We start from the raw sequence: 24,781 nt of genomic DNA on the forward strand, positions 1-24,781 counted from the left end.
AAGTTTCAGACTGAATTATATAGTGGTTTACTGAAACATCATCATTTTTATTATGTCCCGCCTTTGAATATAGGGGAACGTTGTGTTTCTGATCTGTGTTCATCTGTCCTGTATCAGGTTTAAGTTGGTTAACCTTGAAATTATGGAACTGGCTACACAGGTTCATTTTTATGCAAACTTGTTAAAGATATATTCCAAATAAAGAGTTTTGACCCAGATTTCATGGGAGTGTCTGTCCACTTTTGCTACTCCTGAACTCAATTTCCATTTCTCAGATACTAAAAGCAATAGGTCAAATCTATATGATGAATGGAATGATTGTAAGGTGTACATGTCTGTCTTGCTTATCTGGCAATGTCTATACTTTTATGGATCATTAATTATGTTTATGTGACACCTGCATTAAAGGCTTACAAATTAAATTCAATCATGATCAGTAAAGCAAGTGAGATATATCAGTGTGTGCACTCTTGTTTGGTGTTTACTTTGGCTTGACATGAACATTGTCATAAATGCATAGTACACATTTGTATCCTCGTTTTCTTGTCCCTTTAAATCAGAATTTAATGAATTTTTTTCAGAATTTTCGATATTTTATGATGCCAATTTGCACCTATTTTGTTTTTTATTCAAATTATTTTTTGGGTTTACCTGGGGGAAAATAAGGATTTTGAAGAGGTGGGGACTGCATTTTATGAGATTTGCTCGCTGTTTCTTTAGTTGATGGTAGGAAACCTGAATTAACATCAAACACACTATTTGTACGTCCTGTTCTATTGTTTTATTTTAAAAAATGAGATCTGGTATAATTGCCATTGAGACAATTTCCATTGAAGACCAAAGGCCAAGCATATGCACAACTACAAGTAACCCTTCAGTTATTTAAGAACTTGAATAGGATTTGAAAGTCTTGTTTGAAATGAAATGGTTTTAATACGCCCGTTTACGGGACGTATTATGGTATACCGTTGTCCGTCTGTCCGTCCGTCTGTCCGTCCGTCGTCAACATGTCGGACATTAACTCAAAAACGATTTAACCAAATTGCATAGAACTTTGGTGAATTGTTTATATCTATTGACATGAGCTCCCGTTCGTTTTTTATAAATTTTAGATTTTACGTTTCCGAGTTATGGGGTTTTTATTCATTAAAAAAATGGGGATTTTCCAGTTTTCGGACAATAGCTCAAGAATGCTTTCACCAACTTGCAAGAAATTGTGGTGAATTGTTTATATCTATTGACATGAGCTCCCTGTCGATTTTTATAAATTTTAGATTTTACGTTTCCGAGTTATGGGGTTTTATTCATTAAAAAAATAGGGATTTTCCAGTTTTCGGACAATAGCTCAAGAATGCTTTCACCAACTTGCAAGAAATTGTGGTGAATTTTTTATATCTATTGACATGAGCTCCCTGTCGATTTTTATAAATTTTAGATTTTACGTTTCCGAGTTATGGGGTTTTATTCATTAAAAAAAGGGGGATTTTTCAGTTTTCGGACAAAAAATCAAAAATGCTTTCAGCAGTTCTTATGAAACTTTGGTGAATTGTTTATATATCTATTGATGTAAGCTCCGTTTAGAATTTTATAAATTTTTCATTTATCATTTCTGAGTTATGGGGTTTTTGTCGAGCCTGCGACTTTTGTCGCAGAAAGCTCGACATAGGGATAGTGATCCGGCGGCGGCGGCGGCGTTAGTTAACTTCTTAAAAGCTTTATATTTTAGAGGGTGGAAGGTCTGGATGCTTCATACTTTGTATATGGATGCCTCATGTTACGAAGTTTCCATCAGTCACATGTCCAATGTCCTTGACCTCATTTTCATGGTTCAGTGACTACTTGAAAAAAAAGTTAAGATTTTTTGTAATGTTAATTTCTCTCTTATTATGAATAATAGGATAACTATATTTAATATGTGCGTACCTTGCAAGGTCCTCATGCCCGTCAGACAGTTTTCACCTGACCTCGACCTCATTTCATGGATCAGTGAACAAGGTTAAGTTTTCGTGGTCAAGTCCATATATCAGATACTATAAGCAATAGGTCTTCTATATTTGGTGTATGGAAGGACTGTAAGGTGTACATGTCCAGCTGGCAGGTGTCATCTGACCTTGACCTCATTTTCATGGTTCAGTGGTTATAGTTAAGTTTTTGTGTTTTGGTCTGTTTTTCTTATACTGTATGCAATAGGTCTACTATATTTGGTGTATGGAAGGACTGTAAGGTGTACATGTCTAGCTGGCAGGTGTCATCTGACCTTGACCTCATTTTCATGGTTCAGTGGTTATAGTTAAGTTTTTGTGTTTTGGTCTGTTTTTCTTATACTGTATGCAATAGGTCTACTATATTTGGTGTATGGAAGGACTGTAAGGTGTACATGTCTAGCTGGCAGGTGTCATCTGACCTTGACCTCATTTTCATGGTTCAGTGGTTATAGTTAAGTTTTTGTGTTTTGGTCTGTTTTTCTTATACTGTATGCAATAGGTCTACTATATTTGGTGAATGGAAGGACTGTAAGGTGTACTTGTCTAGCTGGCAGGTGTCATCTGACCTTGACCTCATTTTCATGGTTCAGTGGTTATAGTTAAGTTTTTGTGTTTTGGTCTGTTTTTCTTATACTGTATGCAATAGGTCTACTATATTTGGTGTATGGAAGGACTGTAAGGTGTACATGTCTAGCTGGCAGGTGTCATCTGACCTTGACCTCATTTTCATGGTTCAGTGGTTACATTAAGTTTTTGTGTTTTGGTCTGTTTTTCTTATACTGTATGCAATAGTTCAACTATATTTGGTGTACGGAAAGATTGTAAGGTGTACATGTCTAGCTGGCAGGTGTCATCTGACCTTGACCTCATTTTCATGGTTCAGTGGTCAAAGTTAAGTTTTTGAGTTTTGGTCTTTTTTTCTAATACTATATGCAATAGTTCAACTATATTTGGTGTATGGAAATATTTTATGATCTATTTGTCAGTCACGCAGGTTTTTTTTTACCTTGACCTCATTTTCAAGGTTCATTGCTCAGTGTTAAGTTTTTGTGTTTTGGCCTGTTTTTCATACTATAAGCAATAGGTCAACTATATTTCTTGTATGGAAGAATTGTTAGCTGTACATGCCTGCCTAGCATGGTTCATCTGACCTTGACCTCATTTTCATGGTTCATTGGTCAATGTTTAGTTTACTTGGTTGATGTTAAGTTTATGTGACAGTTGTAATAAAGCTTTATATTTAGGACTATCAACATAATATCAATGATTAGTAAAGAAGGCGAGACATTTCAGCGTGTCCACTCTTGTATTCATTAAAAAAGGGGGGAATTTTCTAGTTTTCGGACAATAACTCGAAAATGCTGTCAGCAATTCTCATGAAACTTTGGTGAATTGTTTATATCTATTGATGTAAGCTCCCTTTACATTTTCATAAATTTCTAATATGACATTGAGAATTAATTGAACTTTATTTGTTTATAGTCTGACAACAGATTTACTAAGTATTGCGCAACGGCACAGTGTATTGCACAACAGCAAGAAATCTTTAATTGAATATAAATTCAATTCATATAACCAATTTCAAGTTCTTTGACTTCATTTATTCAGAAACCTATAATATGTCAAATATTTAATTACAATCCAAATTCAGACCTGTATCAAGCTTGAATATTGTGTCCATTTTTGCCCCAACTGTTCAGGGTTGGACCTCTGCGGGCGTATCCAGCTGCGCTCAGCGAAGCAGTTTATTGTGATATGCTATCTCTCAATCCCTCATCTTTTATTCAAACATGATATTTTAAAAAGTTTTCTTCAAGTAGAAATTTCTGTAATATTGAGTATTTAAGGTAGATAGGGGTCAAAATTAATTTTTGATTGCAAATGATTGGTGTAAATTTTTACTGAAATTTGTAATTTGATGCAGAAATGGAATTTATTTGAGATTGATTGATTGGTGTTTGCTTTAAGCCACCTCATTAGAAACTGGGACTTTTTACAATTTTATCTTTTACATTGTATCACTTTTTTTATACAAAAAAAGAAAAAGTCTCATTGATTCAAATTTCCAATCATTGTTATATATCATGGTAGATTATTCAGATAATTTATAAAGGAATATACTGTAATTTACATTGATAATGTTATATTTCAATAATAAGAGTAGAGAGCCCAATTTTTCTTTTTTATTTTCTGAAAGCAAAACATACTATTAAAAAAATGCAGATAGTATTTATGATCTAGGATTTATAAGTTATTGCAGATGAACACAAAATACATTTTTTGTTTGTAACGAAGTAACATATTAATAAGTGTCTATATTAAGGAATGATTTGATATTTGGTATGTAACCTTAAATATTTTGTTATACAGGGTATACAAATTTCAGATATACTGGACAGTCTCTTCCTGTTCAACCATACTTATTTTTGTTGTTTTTGCACCTGACACTACTCATTTTTGCTCAACAAACAAAAAATACAGTTAGAATAGGATGTACTATTTGTCAGGTCTGTTAAACAAAGTAAATATTGCTATCAAGAGTTACCATTTTTCTTCAGCTTGAAGACAGCACCCAAGAGTATATAAGGTAGTTGATGCCTGAACGTTCAAGCCTGCTGACTGATGTTACTTTGTTTCTGTTCTGTACACACAAAAACACTACCGTTATCTTTTTTGCAGTTTTTTTGGCATGCAGGGTGCACTATCGAATTGAATTAGTATTTTATTATTCATTATTATACGATTTTCCCAGGTAATGAAGACAAATCTATAACTTTTGGCGATTTTGAAATTTCTTACATAGCAAGGCATTGTAATCATTTATAAAGGAAAATGACAAAGACTTAATTGCTTTTAAATGATGCATAAAGATTGTATACATTTACATGTACATTGTGTACATATATTCGACTAGTCAGTGTTTTTTCAATTGAAAATTACTTCTCAAAAAATTATTCATAGAAAGCTTTTGGACTTTCATTATTGTACATGCATATTTAAATCTTTTATGCATCACAAGAACTTCCATAAATCTTTGTCATGAGTGTCCACACTGCAAAACAACAAATATTTTAATTATCTTGTGTTATTAGTTTTAACTTTCAATATTTTCAGTTACAAAATTTTTTTCTGAACTAAGAACTGGGGAAAGCGCCATAACAAGTAGTTGACAGTCACTTTTTGGATATAAACTGAAGTTTATTGCATTTTAAAATTGTTGGTTATTACCCATGTTTTATTATATAATGATGTAATCCATGTTGTTGTTTATAGCAGATTTAGCATGAGTTGGACACCCAACCTTAGCGTAACAACACTTCACTAGTTTGTGTTAAGTCCATCAGAAATCAGTCATACAAGTTCTTCCCTTCCTTTTTTGATATCAAAGAAAACGTTCATAAAAAACTTTGACAAAGTGTATATTTTTGGTTTAAGATATTTGTTCTATATACTATAAAACTTACATTTAGTGTGTAGTATATAGAATGTATATATCTGGTAATATAGTCTGTTGGTCATTTTACTTAGAAATCTACTTTTTATGTTGGCAGTTAGATTTGTATGACTGGTTTTAAATGGTTTTGAAATTATCTGCATATTGCAATCATGCTTAAATATACATATACTATTTGATTTTACTGTCAGGTGCAAAAGGTCAACTGTAGTAAATGCATTGCACAATGTATAGAAATGTATTTTTTTCAATTTTAAATATTGTTTTGATAAAAAAAAAAAATTAAATAATTCTTCATAGTTGAAATTATATTGCATTTGCAATACCCTCAAAATGAAATATATTTTGAATGTCTGAAGGGGTTTTCTTGTTAAACTTCATTAGGAATGCTCAAACCTGAACATTTGATAGCCAGGGATGGGTAAATAGGCTGATACATAAAATACTTGTTAAAATTATGATTTGGAATTGTGCAATACCATACATTGTCAAATAAATTTTCAAAAGATATTTTTGTTCTCTTAAAGAACACCATCAACAAAATGTGACCTTTTTGTAATAGTATTGCTGGTGTAGCAAGAATAAAAGTCTCAGCCCTTCCCCTTCTTGTAGTAGGCATTTATATTGGCTAAAAATGAATCTCTCGGTTCATTTGAAAATGCTAACATTATATAGGACTTGTTTTAATTTATTAGTGATTTACCCTTAAGAAAAATTTTCCTTAATTTGTTGATAAAGTTAGACCTATAAAGTTTGTTTGGAATAGTTTAAATGTATAAATAAACACTTGACAGTAAAATCTGCACCATAAAGCACAACATGTATATATATATATATAGTTTTTAATGTATGTATATGTTGTATGAATTGCTAGCTAACTTTATTTGTAGATCCTACCCTCCCAGCAGGATCAGTCATGTACTCTAATGGCATACCATATACATACCAAAATGGACTAGCTATATTCCAGCCCCCAACAGAGGGAGGATATCCTATACCTCAGCCACAGGTCCAATCACAGGTAAATATTTTCCAGCAGGGCCAGAATCTAATGCTTTACTATATACTTGTTATTATATCCCACGCAACAAAGTTGCATAGGGTATAATGTGTTTGACTCATCAGTCTGTCAGTCAGTCCTGTTCTTGTCATTGCAACTCCTCAGAAACCAAACAACAGAATTCCATGAAACTTTGTAGATAATAAGGATATACTATGTAGACATGCATATCTTCAAGGGATTTTCATCAGTTGACTTTTTTAGGAGTTATGAGTCTTTGAACATTTTGAACTTGGGAATCTAGTGAGATTTTGTTTACCCAGTGACAATGTGGGGGCATAGGGTTTTTGAGCGTGCTCACAAAGGTTCTTTAATTTTATATCAGACTGGACTAATATTCCAGTCAACCAGCAGGGGTGGATCCACAGGTCCAATTACAGGTTAGTGTGCCAAGCATATGTATCTGACATTTGTCATTTTGCCTTGATCTCTATTTCACACCCTGGTGGGGATAAGTATTCAGGTTGATCATCAGTAGCTATACATGATGGGTCAATTGTTATACCACTGCAAAAAAATTTTCATCCGAATACACATTGGTTTTCGCACTCTAACTTTAGTTTAAGTGAATGGATCTCTATAAAATTTTACCATAAGGTTCAATACCACAAAAGGAAGGTTGGGATTGATTTTGGGGGTTATGGTACCAACAGTTAAGGAATTAGGGGCCAAAAATAAGCATTTTTGTAACTTCCAGACATAACTTGTGTGTTAGTGTATGGATCTCTGACATTGTACCACAAGGTTCCATATCACAAAGGGAATGCTGGGATTGGTATGGGGGTAATTGCCTCAAAATTTTAGGAATTAGGGGCTAAAAATAAGCATTTTTCTAGTTTCCAGACAATAACTTGTGTTCAAGTGTATGGATCTCTCTGAAATTGTACTGCAAGGTACCATACCACAAAGGGAAGGCTGGGATTCATTTTGGTGGTAATGAATCATAAGGGGGTTCAAAATTTTTTTTTTCCTTTTTTTCCTTTTTTTTTCTTTAAAATATTCCATTTTAAATTGGTTATTTCTGATTTATATATAAAAGCAAATAATAATGATATGGTTTGAATAGGTAAATTAAATTTTTTTAAGTTCTTAGACCACATTCATTCTGTGTCAGAAACCTATGCTGTGTCAAATATTTAATCACAATCCAAGTTCAGCGCTGTATCAAGCTTGAATGTTGTGTCTATACTTGCCCCAACTGTTCAGGGTTTGACCTCTGCGGTTGTATCAAGCTGCTCCCAGCGGAGCATTTTATTGAAATATAAAATGGTCACAAGGACTTTTATGTCTGTCAATTACCTTTTGACCGTGATCTCATAATGATGTTCCAGTGATTGGTTAGTAAAAGTTTCCTGAAAAGAGGCCTCACAAGCTTGTATAAATTTAAAGAAATTTTATGAAAAGACTGGTTTTATGGGCTTGCAAGTTGAGAGGCTTTTGCTGAACCTTGTTAAAACAAAAACAGTAGGGTGCCTCAGATGGATAAGCAATTCTTGCTCCACAAAGTTGCACCTGTCATATTGCTCATAGCAAGTAAAAATCTGATTAAGTTTTCTGATTGAAATCTGTTCCTCAGTGACTAGAGATGATGGATAAACAATATATAACAAGATTTCACCTTGGACATTTTTTGCGCCTGTCCCAAGTCAGGAGCCTCTAGCCTTTGTTAGTCTTGTATTATTTTAAATTTTAGTTTCTTGTGTACAATTTGGAGTTTAGTATGGCGTTCATTATCACTGAACTAGTATATATATTTGTTTAGGGGCCAGCTGAAGGACGCCTCCGGGTGCGGGAATTTCTCGCTGCATTGAAGACCTGTTGGTGACCTTCTGCTGTTGTCTGTTCTATGGTCGGGTTGTTGTCTCTTTGACACATTCCCCATTTCCATTCTCAATTTTATTATTGCTTTAAAAATAAATTCCTAATTCCTTTAATAACTGCAACAGGCAAGACATTTTAAGTGTGTCAGCTTATTTCTTATATGCAGGGCTAGCTATACAGATTACTCTGTTTTTGTGTAGAGTAATAATATGATGATTACAGCAGGAAATCAAACAATTATTATACCCCCGCTTTAAAAAAGTGGGAGTATACTGTTTTACCTCTCTGTCCGTCCGTCCGTCCATCTGTCCCATGAATATTTTTCGTCGCATCTTTCTCAGGAACTACATCATAAGGATTTCTGAAATTTTGTTTCAGGGTTTATATAAGTCAGCTATACCGTGTGATGCGTTTTCAGATTCATCACTCAACAACTTCCTGTTTACCGAACACTTTACATATTTTTACACTTTTATATTTGGGCGGGGGTATCATCAGTTAGCAGTAGCTCGCAGTTTCACTTGTTTTCTCTATCTACAGGCAGCAGCAGCATACTCTACTCTAATGTTACCACAAGCTGCAACTCAAGCATACTATATTTCACCACAGTATGCATATCAGCCTGTAAGTATTTTTAGAGGATCTTAAGGCACCATATTTTCTTTATAATATTCAGGAATACAATAGTCACCATTGTGTCTTGATAATATTCAGGAGAACAATAGTCACAATTGTGTCTTTATAATATTCAGGAGAAAAATAAGTCACCATTGTGTCTTTAAAATATTCGGGAGTACAATAAGTCACCATTGTGTCTATAATATTCGAGAGTACAATAAGTCACCATTGTGTCTTTATAATATTCGGGAGTACAATAAGTCACCATTGCGTCTATAATATTCGGGAGTACAACAGGTCACCATTTTGTCTTGATAACATTCAGGAGTACAATCAGTCACCATCTTGTCTATTATATTTGGGAGTACAATAAGTCACCATTGTGTCCTTTTAATACTCCGCAGTACATTAGATCACCATTGTGTCTGTATTATAATCAGGAGTACAATATGTCACCATTGTGTCTTTATAATATTCGGGAGTACAATATGTCACCATTGTGTCTTGATAACATTCGGGATTACAATAAGTCACCATTGTGTCTATGATATTCAGGAATACAATAATCACCATTGTGTATATAATATTTGGGAGTACAATAAGTCACCATTGTGTCTTTATAATATTCAGGAGTACAATAGTTGCCATTGTGTCTTTATAATATTCAGGAGAACAATAAGTCACCATTGTGTCTTTATAAAATTCAGGAGTACAATAAGTCACCATTGTGTCTTTATAATATTCAGGAGTACAATAAGTCACCATTTTATCTTTATAATATTCAGGAGTACAATAGTCACCATTGTGTCTTTTTAATATTAAGGAGTACACTAGTCGTCATTGTGTCTATAATATTAGGCCAAAAAAAAATATATGTCTGTTTAAGGTTACATACTTTAAAAAAAATAGGGTAGGTAGGTCGGTATTTCCATTTTATTTTATTTTTTCATTTTATTTTTTGTGACATGATTTTGAGTCATGCGGTTTTGCTTGTTGTGGTCCTAGTTGATCATGGGCCAATTTTACCCATTATTTTAATGATTGGATTTTTTCCTTTGGTTATTTGTTCGAAAAAAATGGCGGCAAAGTTTTTATTTCATCACACGAGTCTAAAATTTCCTTAAAACAGCTGTCATATTCACGATTGATAACATTGGGATGTATCAGGCAATTGATTTATATTATTGGCAACACTAACCTCGCTTTTGACACAAGTTCAGTTTATTTTTCACTTTACGACAGAAATAAAATGGCTAGGGTCGGCGCTCAAAAGTAAGGTCGGTCGGGTAACCGTAAACAGACATATATTTTTTCTTGGCCTTAAGGAGTACACTAGTCGCCATTGTGTCTTTATAATATTCAGGAGGACAATAAGTCACCATTGTGTCTTGATAACATTCAGGGGTACAATAGTCACCATTGTGTCTTTATAATATCAGGAGGTCAATAAGTCACCATTGTGTCTTTAATATATTCAGGAGAACAATAAGTCACCATTGTGTCTTGATAACATTCAGGAGTAGAATAAAAATAGTTTTAAACTTAAGATTTAGTCCATTCTTTAGTTTATAAATGCCATGAATGAGACAACTTTACAATATGACCAAATCACAAAGATGTGAATACTCACATGTCACTTATGGCCTTCAAAGATGACTAAACTCATTCCTTGTAGTAAGCTATGAAAAAACCCCAGTATTAAAAAATGTGATACAATTCCAAAAAAAAAAAATCAGCCTTATTAAAGTCATATGAAACGAGTTTCTATTAATTTTAATGTTATCGAAATTATTGAACCAATGCATGCATATATACTGAACTATGTCCTGTATGCACATTATTATGCTAATATTAAGGATTTTCTTTTACAAAAAAGTTCACGTACAATTGTTTTATAGTAAATTAAGTCATTCAAGTATAAAAAACATATTCAACCTTTTTTTTAGTCCCCTACCGACGAAGTTGAAGGGGAGTGTAGGTTTGCACTCTGTCCGTCTGTCTGTCTGTCCAGCAAATCAGTTTTCCACACACTTTTTTTCTTCGTGCTTGAAGATATTGATTTGATATTTGGTGTATTGTTTTATCATGACAAGTTACAGACCAAGTTCAAATTTTGTTCTGGTCTGACTATTTTGTGCAGAGTTATGGTCCTTGAACTTAAAAAATTCACTCAAATAATCAGTTTTCCTCACTTTTTTTCGTCATGCTTGAAGATATTGATTTGATAATTGGTACATAATTTTATCATGACAAGTTACAGATCAAGTTTGAATTTTGTTCCAGTCTGATGATTCTGTGCAGAGTTATGGTCATTGGACTTAGAAAATTCACTCAAATAATCAATTTTCCACACTTTTTTTCGTCATGCTTGAAGATATTAACTTGATATTTGTTATATAGTTTTACACCATGACAAGTTATAGATCAAGTTAGCATTTTGTTCCAGTACATTGAATTTTTATACGCCCGTCAAATTTTTGACGGGACGTATTATGGTATACAAATGTCCAGCTTCCGTCCGTCTGTCTGTCTGTCCGTCTGTCTGTCCGTCTGTCCGTCTGTCTGTCCGGCTTAAACATGTCGCACCGTAACTTGAGAATGACTTATCTAGATTTCATGAAACTTAACATAGTTGTTTCTTATGATGGTCAAACGATCTGTATACTTTTTGGTGAAAATAAGATTAAAACTTTTTGAGTTACGGGACTTGTAACTAAAACAGGTGTGTGTTTTTTTTCACATGTCGCGCCGTATCTCAAAAACAATTTATGATTATTGCTTAAAACTTTACACACTTCTTATTTATATTAATCTTAAGATCTGTATACTTTTTGGTGATGATTCAAAATTTTATTTTAGAGATATTGAGTATTTTGTTAAAAAAGGGGGAGGGGTTTTTCACATGTCTCGCCGTATCTCAAAAACAGTTTATGATTATTGCTTAAAACTTTAAATACTTCTTAGTTATATTAACCTTAAGATCTGTATACTTTTTGGTGATGATTCAAAATTTTATTTTTGAGTTATTGAGTATTTTGTAAAAAAAGGGGGAGGGGTTTTTTCCATGTTGCGCCGTATCTCAAAAACGATTTATGATTATTGCTTAAAATTTTACACACTTCTTAGTTATATTAATCTAAAGATCTGTATACTTTTTGGTTTTGATTCAAAATTTTATTTTTGAGATATTGATTTTTTTTTTTTAAAAGGGGGGGTTTTCACATGTCGCGCCGTATCTCAAAAACGATTTATGATTATTGCTTAAAATTTTACACACTTCTTAGTTATATTAATCTTAAGAAGATCTGTAAACTTTTTGGTTTTGATTCAAAATTTTATTTTAGAGATATTGAGTTTTTTGTAAAAAAAAAGGGGGGTTTTTGCATGTCACGCCGTATGTCAGAAACTATTTATGCTTATTGCATAAAAATTCACATACAAGACGACGGGCGTATCATGCGCTCATGGCGCAGCTGTTTATTAACCGGTAGGGGACTGTATTGCCAGGCAATACTCAAAGGATGCTTGTTTAAATTTGAAGTTTCATATGACTGTAATACAACGTTAACTAGACATGTACAATGAATGAAAAACAAACATGGCAGTAAGTGACCAATGCCAACCACAGAGTATTGCATGTTCCTGGCTAAGGAAAGGCATGTTAAGCAATGTTAGGAATTACTAGATTAAGAATAACTCTTTAATCAACAACCTGAGACTACATTTTTCTTACCTATGTGGCCCAACACTGCCTTACCTGACTAAAAGGGTGAGATGGACATTGTTGTTCACATTGGAGCAGATTGCTTTAGTTTTGAGTTTAGCCAGTCAAAGTACTCTGGACCTCCATCAAGTTTTGTTTTCTTGTTATACGACCGCAAAAAAATTTTTGTGGTCGTATATTGGTATGACGTTGGCGTCGTCGTCGTCGTCGTCGTCGTCGTCGTCGTCCGGCGTCGTCGTCCGAAGACACATTAGTTTTCGCACTCTAACTTTAGTTTAAGTGAATGGATCTTAATGAAATTTTACCATAAGGTTCAATACCACAAAAGGAAGGTGGGGATTGATTTTGGGGGTTATGGTACTAACAGTTTAGGAATTAGGGGCCGAAAGGGGCCAAAAATAAGCATTTTTTTAACTTCCAGACATAACTTGTGTGTAAGTGTATGGATCTCTCTGACATTGTACCACAAGGTATCATATCACAAAGGGAATGCTGGGATTGATTTTGGGGGTAATTGCCTCCAAATTTTAGGAATTAGGGGCCAAAAAGGGGCAAAAAACAAGCATTTTTCTAGTTTCATGACAATAACTTATTTGTAAGTGTATGGCTCTCTATGAAATTGTACTACAAGGTTCCATATCACAAAGGGAAAGCTGGAATTGATTTTTGGGGTAATTTCCTCCAAATTTTAGGAATTAGGGGCCAAAAATGGGCAAAAAACAAGCATTTTTCTAGTTTCATGACAATAACTTGTTTGTAAGTGTATGGATCTTTATGAAATTGTACTACAAGGTTCCATATCACAAAGGGAAGGCTGGGATTGATTTTGGGGGTTTTCCCTCAAAATTTTAGTAAGTAGGGGCCATAAAAGGGCAAAAAAAACATGCATTTTTCTAGTTTCAGGACAATAACTTGTGTGTAAGTGTATGGATCTTTATGAAATTGTACTGCAAGGTTCCATATCACAAAGGGAAAGCTGGAATTGAGGTTGGGGGTAATTGCCCTAAACGTTTAGAAATTTGGGGCCAAAAAGGGGCCAAAAAACAAGCATTTTTCTAGTTTCCAGACAATAACTTGTGTTCAAGTGTATGAATCTCTCTGAAATTGTACTGCAAGGTACCATACCATAAAGGGAAAGCTGGGATTGAGTTTGGGGGTGATGAATCATAAGGGGGTTCAAAAAATTGGGGGGGGGATTTTTTTTTTCCTTTTTTTTCTTTAACATTTTCCATTTTAAATTGGTTATTTCTGATTTATATATAAAAGCAAATAATAATGATATGGTTTGAATAGGCATACATGTGAACCTCCCGATGGGAGTACAATAATCCCGTTTTCAGGGGTCTCCTCCCGACCTCCCGTTGAAGAGGAAAAAATCCCGTGTATGAAATTTTTCATGAATGATAAATTTCTGCCCAACATATCATCTCAGGCATCTGGTGTAACTGACATTACCTGAAGTTATATTTTACCTGTAAATCAATTAACAGGCATAATTATATGGCTTCACTTGTCAGCTTGGGTGTCAAACATACTGGTAATCAACGATTTTTACCTCAGGCTAACTGCCGTTGTGTAACAAAAACTGTGTATTTATTGGGTTACTTCCCTTGATTTATCCTGTTTTAAGTTACTTTCCTTTTAATAATGAAAATTTTTAAAAGAATATAAATAAAATATAAATTGAACAAATAATCATAAAAGGATGGTTATTAAATGATTTTAAATGTCTTAGGACAAATAAAAAAATAATAATTTGAAAATTATTTGAGGATTCTATACTTCCTTTCAAGGCTTAAATTGAAATTTATATAATAACTATGACCCTAATTTTACAGATAGAATGATTTTCTGAGTTTGCAAATAAAAACTATTTGCAAGAGAAAAAAAAAAAAAATAAAAACTATTTGCAGATAGCTAAACAAATGTTCTGGTTGCAATGATTGTTTTATAGAATATGAAGTAAAAAATTTAAAGAACATACTGGAAAAAAACAATGTTAGATTGAACATGTAGAATATAAAGATGGAGAAACTTTATAAGTACAAGGGTACTATAAACATAATAAATTGGATGGAAAGTTGAAGAAAACACACTTTAAAAGACCATTTTTACAGCACACGGTTACATTTACAACAAAATTAATGTCGATTAAAAACCTCCTGATCTGAGTCCTAATCTCCTGACCAAAATTTCCCAATCTCCTGATCTGAGTTTCACAGTCCATCACATGTATGAATAGGTAAATTGAAAATTTTTAAGTTCTTAGACCACTTTCATTCTGTGTCAGAAACCTATGCTGTGTCAAATATTTAATTACAATCCAAATTCAGTGCTGTATCAAGCTTGAATGTTGTGTCCATACTTGCCCCAACTGTTCAGGGTTCGACCTCTGCGGTCGTATCAAGCTGCGCCCCAGCGGAGCATTTTATTAAAATTTATGTCTTCTTTTCCTTGTTTCCTTTAATAGTTTTTTTTATCAGTATTTCCCATTTTGAGACTATTTTGCAAAGAAGTTGACCACATTTGTAGAAAAGAGTAATGATGTCAAATCATCATTTTTTAAGCGGAAACTAGCGCAAACTAGATTGCAACTGTGCAAAAAAACAATATGTTCTATGTCGGAAAAATTATGAAATAAATTAAGAATTTAACGATCTTTGTCATACTGCATATTGAGTTTTAAGGCTGCATTTTAAGAAAAATGTACCCTATTTCATTTGGAAAGGTGCCAAAGGATTAAGTTCACGAAGGGTTAAAATTGGTCCTAATATTTTGATGTTTTTTTAATCAGGCCAAAATACTACATATTTCATATAGAAATAGTTGTAATATAACTATCACTACAAAATAACTTCTTTTTGGCACATCACTTTAAAAATGATGAAGAAAATGATCCCTCAAGTATGCATTATTTGTGTTATAACGTCAGTTTTGGTCAAATTTTCAATAATTCTTAACAGTTTTTAACATAATTTACTTTGGCCGCCACCCTTATCTAGAAATTTGTTGTGTCCATGGATTCAATATTATTATTGACAACTTTGGCTACAGAACATTTTGGATCCTATGTTGTAGCCAATGGTTTCCTCAAGCTATTAGGTTAGAAAAATGCACAAAATCGTTGATTTTTGACAATATTCTGAAAATGTGCTGACTTTGAAGCCTAGAATGTACTCTTATAAGAGATTTGTTTCACCTAGTAGTTAGGCTTTTGAAATAGATCCATTTAAGAACCAAATTGTAACCATTTTGAAATTTTATGACAAAGTGGAAGGTCTAGGCCGTATTTGGCTTAAAATGAACCTGTCCTTTTGGCACTAAATATGTAGGCAGAAAAAGCCCTAAGTAAGATATTCACAATTTCATAAATTTTGTCTATTGTAGGTCACACCACAGTGGGCAACAACAAATGCTCAGTGGAGATGGGCACCACAGGTAAGATGGACTAAATTACTATTATTCATTAAATGGGGTGAAAGACGTTTGCAATTTTCTTTTTAAGTGCAACAGGAGACACCTGAAATAGTTTTAACAAGTTTCCTCTAATAATTGTCTATTTTGGTCAATTTGAATGGTCAAAATGAATAAAAGAATTTGTCAAGATAGCAACCCACCCAAAAATAGCAAAAGACATCAAAAGGGCTACACATGCAGTCTTCATAATACACAGTCAAATTTGCCCCGAGTCTGTAACATTTTAATTAAATTTAGCAGAAGCAATCAGAGATCTGTCATTATCTCAAAAATCTCCAAATAAAGAAAAGCATTAAGATATGACATAAGACTACTAATGCCTTGGTTCTTCACTTGGGACAAGAACATGAGAAAGTTGAGGGGTTAAACCAGTTTTTGTCTCGCCTTGACGGAGTCAAAAAGCGAGACATAGGTATGCTGTTTCCGGCGTCGGCAGTGGCGGCGGCGTCAACAATGTACAAGTTTGTTATTAGGTCTAGTTCAAGGTGAACCACTAGTGGTAGGTCAATGATATTTGGTATGCAGTTGTATTAGCATCGGCACATCTCATTACCATGGAGATTATTTGGCCACACCCCCTAAGTCAAGGTCTATTGACTTTGAAACTTTTCATAGTTTACATGTATTAGTTTGTGATTAGGTCAATTTATGGGGAACCACTAGTGGTAGGTCAATGATATTTGGTATGCAGTTGTATTAGCATTGGCACATCTCATTACCCTGACGATATTTGGCCCTGCCCCCTCAGTCAAGGTCTATTGACTTTGAAACTTTTCATAGTTTACATGTATTAGTTTGTGATTAGGTCAATTTATGGGGAACCACTAGTGGTAGGTCAATGATATTTGGTATGCAGTTGTATAAGCATTGGCATATCTCATTTCTGTGGAGATTATTTGGCTCCGCCCCCTAAGTCATAGTCTATAGACTTTGAAAATTTTGCTAAGTTAACATGTATTAGTTTGTGATTAGGTCAGTTCAAGGGGAACCATTAGTGGTAGGCCAATGTTAATTGGTGTTCAGTTGTATAAGCATTAGCACATCTCATTTCCATGGAGAATATTTGGCCCCGCCCCCTCAGTCATGGTCTATTTACTTTGGAACTTTTGCTTAGTTTACATGTATTAGTTTGTGATTAGATCAGTTTAAGATGAACTGTTAATGTTACAAAGTCAATGATATTTGGTATGCAAATGTATTGGCATTTGCAAGTATCGTTTCCATGGAGATTATATAGCCCACCCCTGATCATGGTTCATTGACTTTGAAACTTTTACATAGTTTACAAGTTAATGTTTGTGTTTAGGTTTGTTTAAAGGGAACAACTTATAATAAGTCAATTGTATTTTGTATGTAGTTGTATTAGCATTGGCACATCTCATTCCATGGAGATTGTTTAGCCATCTACCTTCAGTCATGGTTCATCGACTTTGAATATTTGCATAACTTACATGTTAAAGTATTGCTATTTTAATTTCAACATTTGCATTATCAAAATTACAAAAAGGCGAGACATATCACTGTGATAACAGTTTTATTTTGAGAAAACAACTCTCCACCTTTTTAATATCATTCTGACAGTAGATAAACAAAATATCAATGCTTTTAATGGAAGTTGGACAAAAATTATCCTTTTTAACTTTCTCCGTAGGCCCCATGTGAGCTTATGCCATCACTTGGCGTCCGTCGTCTGTCGTCGTAAACTATTTAAAAAATCTTCTTCTCTGAAACTACTGGGCCAAATACCTTCAAACTTTAACTAAATGTTCCTTAGGGTATCAAGTCTATAAATTGTATCCGAAGTTTGTATCCATCGACAAACATGGCCGCCAAAGCTAAAAATAGAACATAGGGTTCAAATGCAGTTTTTTACTTATATCTCAAAAACTAAAGCTTTTAGAGCAAATCTGACATGGTGTAAAATTGTTCAATTGGTCAACATCTATCAGCCCTGAAATTTTCAGACGAATCGAACAACTCATTGTTGGGTTGCTGCCACTAAATTGGTAGTTTTAAGGAAATTTTGCAGTTTTTTTGTTATTATCTTGAATATTATTATAGATAGATATAAACTGTAAACAGCAATAATGTTCAGTAAAGTAAGATCTACAAAAAAGTTTTATATGATCAAAATTGTCAATTGACCCCTTAAGGAGTTATTGCCCTTTAAAGACAATTTTACACAATTTGTTCATCAAGTTTGCTAACATTTAAAAAGTTTCTCCTCTGAAACTACTGGGCCAAATACCTTCAAACTTCATCTAAGTGTTCCTTAGGATATTTAGTTTATAAAATGTATCCAAAGTTTTAATCCATCGACAAACATGGGCGCCATGGCTAAAAATAGAACATAGGGGTCAAATGCAGTTTTTAGCTTATATCTCCAAAACTAAAGCTTTTAGAGCAAATCTGACATGGGGTAAAATTGTTCAATTGGTCATGATCTACCAGCCCTGAAATTTTCAGACAAATCGAACAACCCATTGTTGGGTTGCTGCCAATAAATTGGTAGTTTTGAGGAAATTTTGCAGTTTTTTGTTATTATCTTGAATATTATTATAGATAGATATAAACTGTAAACAGCAATGATGTTCAGCAAAGTAAGATCTACAGAAAAGTTAAATGACCAAATTTGTCAATTGACCCCTTAAGGAGTTATTGCCCTTTAAAGACAATTTTACGCAATGTGTTTATCAAGTTCGCTAACATTTAAAAATCTTCTCTTCTGAAACTATTGTGCCTTATACTTCTTAACTTTGAATGAATGTTCCTTTAGGAATCTAGTTTATGAATTGTATCTGAAATTTTGATCCATCATCAAACATGGCCGCCATGGCTAAAAATAGAACATAGGGGTGAAATGCAGTTTTTGGCTTATATCTCAGAAACTAAAGCATTTAGAGCAAATCTGACATGGGGAAAAATGTTCAAAAGGTCAAGATTTATCAGCCCTGAAATTTTCAGACACACCGAACAACCCATTGTTGGGTTGCTGCCACTAAATTGCTTGTTTTAAGGAAATTTTGCAGTTTTCGGTTATTATCTTGAATATTATTGAAGATAAAGATAAACTGTAAACAGCAAAAATGTTCAGCAAAGTAAGATCTACAAAAAAGTTCATATGACCAAAATTGTCAATTGACCCCTTAACCCTTTCGCCGATGAGTCCCAGTTTACCGGGATTCACGCTTCAGACAGCTGACGATGAGTCCCGTTTTACCGGGATCGGAATACCTCTTTTATATTTCCCCGCTCAAAACAGTGCAAACACGAGTTATCTTTCTTTGTTGAATACCCGGATGAAAGTGTGAACATGGCGCTTCCGTTTGTTGAAAACCTTGTCAAAATAGGAGGAAATTTACGGAATTTACGAGAATTTGAAATGAGGGAACATTTTTTTTTGAAAGAATATGGAAGAATTGAAGCCAAACTAGTATATTTTTTTGACGTAAAATGTCGTTTTATGTACAAAACACTTGGAATGGACATCGTTCAGTGTAAGGAATTTGTACAGCCTCATTAAATTTTTCAAAATTTTGCCGTTTTGGGTTTAAAAATTACGATTTTGGGTCAAAGAGCAGAATTTTGAGAATTATACCTAGATAATGCCGAAAATTTGAAAATTTAAATATTTTTTGAAGAAAAAATTATCAAAACATGTGAACATGGTGTAAGTGAATGAAATAAAGACACAAATAACTACCATGACTACAGACAAGTTTTTATTGACATTTTTTATGAAGATCTCCCACTTGAGTAATAGTAGCCAAGGAAGCCATCGTCTCAGAGTAGCTTCTGTCTGGGCAGCTATTGGTGAAAGGGTTAAGGAGTTATTGCCCTGTAAGGACAATTTTACACAAGTTGTTTTATGTTTTTTAACTTTAAAAATCTTTTCAAATGAATCTAGTACAAATTTTGTATTTCATTTCCTTGTACGTCAAGAAACAAACACTATGGCTAAAATGGAACATATGGGTAAAAAGCAAAAATAATCATTGATGAAAGATTTAAGCAAAAAAAATTACAGGTGAGCGATTCAGGCTCTTGAGAGCCTCTTGTTAATATTTTACTTAAATTTTCTTTATCAGCAATTAGTATTGCTGAAACCTGGTAACATTTGATGATTTGTATAGTTGATAGTAATATTTGAATTTCTTTACCTTCCATCAACTCTGATATTGACCGTGTTCATGAAAAAATACAGGAAAAAGGAGCTATTAGGCATTGAGTTAAAAAAATTTAAAAAGTAAAAAGTTATTCTGTAGATTTATGTAATATGTTGCCACACATTGTACTTTTTTGAATTGTAAATTAGACCCTGTTCACACTTGGACATTTAGATCGATTTGAACTAGATAAGTTCACTTTAAATGGATTTAAGCCTATTGTATTTAAGCCTATTGTAAACGCTTTGAATCGATCTTGAATCATCTAAATTAAAACACCAAAATAGGTAGTTTAGTTTGAAACGACCTAAAGTGACCCGATCTAACTTTAAATGTGAACGCAGAGTCGATCTAAACTAGTATGATTGAATCGAAAAATAATTTGTGCGCATGTATGGTGGCAAAATAACACGTGTAATTTAGTACAAAATGGATGTCCAGCATACAAGGGCTGAAAATTAACGAAAACTATAAGAACAACAATATCAACATTTGAATTTGTAATTCAAGTGAAACAATAACTTCATCCATTATTTTTTTGCAAGGGTGTGTATCAACACATTAATTTGATTAAATATTTCTATTTATACCCAGTGTTTACACTTTCGGTGGTAATTAGGTCAGACCAATTGCATTTTTACTTGCAGTGTGAACGCAGTGGTTCAGATTAGACCAATAGAGAAAATGTGAACGCTAACTGGTTTTATTTAGATCGATTCAAAAAATGCTAGTGTGAATGGGGTCTTACAAATTGATATATTTCCTATTGAAATTACTGGTAATAAAAGATTTGTGAACATTTTGATTATGGAACTTTATCTGTTGGCAATTCATGGATTTTTCTAGCATTCCACAGGGTCCGGTATTCGGACCCATTCCCAATGGCAAATACCCTACATTTTTCCCAATTTTGGGAGCAAAATTCCCAAATGATCTCAAAATTTATTTTCATCTTTATTATTCATGACAGCGATGTTCATTTTCTTCCAACTGATAGCCGAAAATCGTCAACAAGAAAAGTGTAAATCCGAGTAATATCGTATCTGACTGACAAAAACAACATTGAAAAACATTGGATGCCATTTACCGGAAATGAAGACAATTACAATACCGGGTCAGATTCTAGGGGCGGATAAGGGTAATTCCAGGTTTGCCGATCAAATACAATAAAAAAATAATAATTGGCAGGTGACAAAATACATGTTGATGATGAAATATAAACACTAGAATTGAAAACCAAAAGATATATGGAAAAAAAAAGAAAAAGCAGGAAATATTTTATACAGAAAACTCAAAATTAGGCTTAAATTAAAATATTGTTTGTTTGCAGTTTACCGACCGACCTTCGAAAATCTGCCCGACTGTGAACATTTTATTGCTTTTTATACGACCGCAAAAAAATTTTGTGGCTGATATTGGTATGACGTTGGCGTCGTCGTCGTCGTCCTAAGACACATTGGTTTTCGCACTCTAACTTTAGTTTAAGTGAATGGATCTTTTTGAAATTTGACCATAAGGTTAAATACCACAAAAGGAAGGTTGGGATTGATTTTGGGGGTTATGGTACCAACAGTTAAGGAATTAGGGGCCAAAAAGGGGCCAAAAATAAGCATTTTCTAGTTTCCAGACAATAACTGTGGAACGGTGTATGGATCTCTCTGACATTATACTACAAGTTTCCATACCACAAAGGGATGGTTAGGATTTGCTTTGGGGGGTTATGGCTCAAACCGTTTAGGAATTAGGGGCAAAAAAGGGGGAAAAACAAGGTTGTCCTGGTTAATGGACAAATACTTTAGTACAAAACATAATTTAAAGCAGTGTAAGGGAGATAAATCAAATACATCATTGAAATTATCTCCCTTACACTGCTTTTAAATTATGTATAAAGTAATGGTTAATGAACAATAAAGATAATTTAAAACAGTGTAAGGGAGGTAATCCAAATACAACGTTTTGGTTACTTCCCTTACACTGCTTTTAAATTATGTTTAAAGAAATACATATTTATAAAGGAAGACCAGTAAAAATATCTGCAAATGTTGCATCTTTTTTTTTTTACAAAAAAATCCATATGAAAGATTTGACACTATATTTTTAATTCTATTATAAAATAGATTAAGTTAGCACTATGGTAAATTTAAATGGGTAATTATGGTTGCCAACTCCATTGGAAATTTGAATTGAGATTATGACCATATCTTGAGGGAAAGAATTTTTTTGGGGAAAAAAGGGGGGGGGGGGGGGATAAAAAGAAATTGTGGGGGTGGGCAATTTTTTCTCATTTCAGATTTCAGAAATTAAAAAGAATTATTCTTCAAATATTATTTTTTTTTCAAATTTCAAATATTGAAAAATTTCAAGAAGTAATCTTTAATTGCACAGTATGGCGCATTAGATTTGTAAAATCTTTGATCACATTTATTTATTTGTTATGCCAAATCTAACAGTGTTTTTAGATTTTTAATTTTGGGTCCTGTTTTCAAATTGGTCTACATTAAGGTCCAAAGGGTCCAAAATTAAACTTTGTTTGAATTTAACAAAAATTGAATTCTTGGGGTTCTTTGATATGCTGAATCTAAACATGTGTTTAGATTTTTGATTATGGGCCCAGTTTTCAAGTTGGTCCAAGATAGGGTCCTGTATTTAAACTTTGTTTGATTTCAACAAAAATTGAATATATGGGGTTCTTTGATATGCTGAATCTAAACATGTATTTAGATTTTTGATTATGGGCCCAGTTTTCAAGTTGGTCCAAATTGGGGTCCAAAATTAAACTTTGTTTGATTTCAACAAAAATTGAATATATGAGGTTCTTTGATATGCTGAATCTAACCATGTATTTAGATTTTTTATTTGTGGGCCCCGCTATCAAATTGGTTCATATTGAGGTCAAAAGGGTCTAAAATTAAACTTTGTTTTATTTCATCAAAAATTGAATTATTGGGGTTCTTTGATATGCATAATCTAACCGTGTTTTTAGATTTTTAATTTGGGTTCCATTTTTTAAAATTGGTCTTCATTGAGGTCCAAAGGGTCCAAAATTAAACTTAGTTTGATTTTAACAAAAATTGAATTCTTAGGGTTCTTTGATATGCTAAATCTAAACATGTGTTGAGATTTTTGATTATGGGCCCAGTTTTCAAGTTGGTCCAAGATAGGGTCCAGTATTTAAACTTTGTTTGATTTCAACAAAAATTGAATATATGGGGTTCTTTGATATGCTGAATCTAAACATGTATTTAGATTTTTGATTATGGGCCCAGTTTTCAAGTTGGTCCACATTGAGGTCAAAAGGGTCCAAAATTAAACTTTGTTTGATTTCAACAAAAATTGAATATATGAGGTTCTTTGATATGCTGAATCTAACCATGTATTTAGATTTTTTATTTGTGGGCCCCGCTATCAAATTGGTTCATATTGAGGTCAAAAGGGTCTAAAATTAAACTTTGTTTGATTTCATCTAAAATTGAATTATTGGGGTTCTTTGATATTCCAAATCTAACCGTGTATTTAGATTTTTAATTTTGGGTCCTGTTTTTTAAATTGGTCTACATTGAGGTCCAAAGGGTCCAAAATTAAACTTTGTTTGAATTTAACAAAAATTGAATTCTTGGGGTTCTTTGATATGCTGAATCTAAACATGTGTTTAGATTTTTGATTATGGGCCCAGTTTTCAAGTTGGTCCAAGATAGGGTCCTGTATTTAAACTTTGTTTGATTTCAACAAAAATTGAATATATGGGGTTCTTTGATATGCTGAATCTAAACATGTATTTAGATTTTTGATTATGGGCCCAGTTTTCAAGTTGGTCCAAATTGGGGTCCAAAATTAAACTTTGTTTGATTTCATCAAAAATTGAATTATTGGGGTTCTTTGATATGCCAAATCTAACCGTGTATTTAGATTTTTAATTTTAAGTCCCGTTTTTTAAATTGGTCTACATTAAGGTCCAAAGGGTCCAAAATTAAACTTTGTTTGATTTTAGCAAAAAATAAATTATTGGGGTTCTTTGATATGCTGAATCTAAACATGTGTTTAGATTTTTGATTATGGGCCCAGTTTTTAAGTTTGTCCAAGTTGGGGTCCAAAATTAAACTTTGTTTGATTTCAACAAAAATTGAAAATATGGGGTTCTTTGATATGCTGAATCTAACCATGTATTTTGATTTTGGACATTGGACCATAATAGGTAAATTTAAAAAATTCAAGTTCTTAGACCACATTCTTTCTGTGTCAGAAACCTATGCTGTGTCAAGTATTTAATAACAATCCAAATTCAGAGCTGTATCAAGCTTGAATGTTGTGTCCATACTTGCCCCAACTGTTCAGGGTTTGACCTCTGCGGTCGTATCAAGCTGTGCCCCCAGCGAAGCATTTTATTATTTGAAGAAATTATTTTTAATACTTCTATTGACTCGATCCAGAAATTGCGGGTCGTTTCCGGAATTGATTTCGAGTCTAGGTCAATTACAT

At 33.2% G+C, this 24,781-nt stretch overlaps 1 protein-coding gene across 1 annotated transcript in view; it reads left to right on the plus strand.

The window, feature by feature from the left end:
- Positions 1–24,781, plus strand: part of LOC127731050 (protein boule-like) — a 50,880-nt gene that overhangs the window by 13,315 nt on the left and 12,784 nt on the right. Inside the window, exons 7-9 of the mRNA XM_052239826.1 lie at positions 6,330–6,460; positions 8,861–8,944; positions 16,050–16,100. Of these exons, the coding sequence (XP_052095786.1) occupies positions 6,330–6,460; positions 8,861–8,944; positions 16,050–16,100 (266 nt within the window). The remainder of the gene's footprint in view (positions 1–6,329; positions 6,461–8,860; positions 8,945–16,049; positions 16,101–24,781) is intronic.

This window comes from Mytilus californianus, unplaced genomic scaffold (genome assembly GCF_021869535.1).
Source record: "Mytilus californianus isolate M0D057914Y unplaced genomic scaffold, xbMytCali1.0.p SCAF_2, whole genome shotgun sequence".
NCBI classification, from domain to species: Eukaryota; Metazoa; Mollusca; class Bivalvia; order Mytilida; family Mytilidae; genus Mytilus; species Mytilus californianus.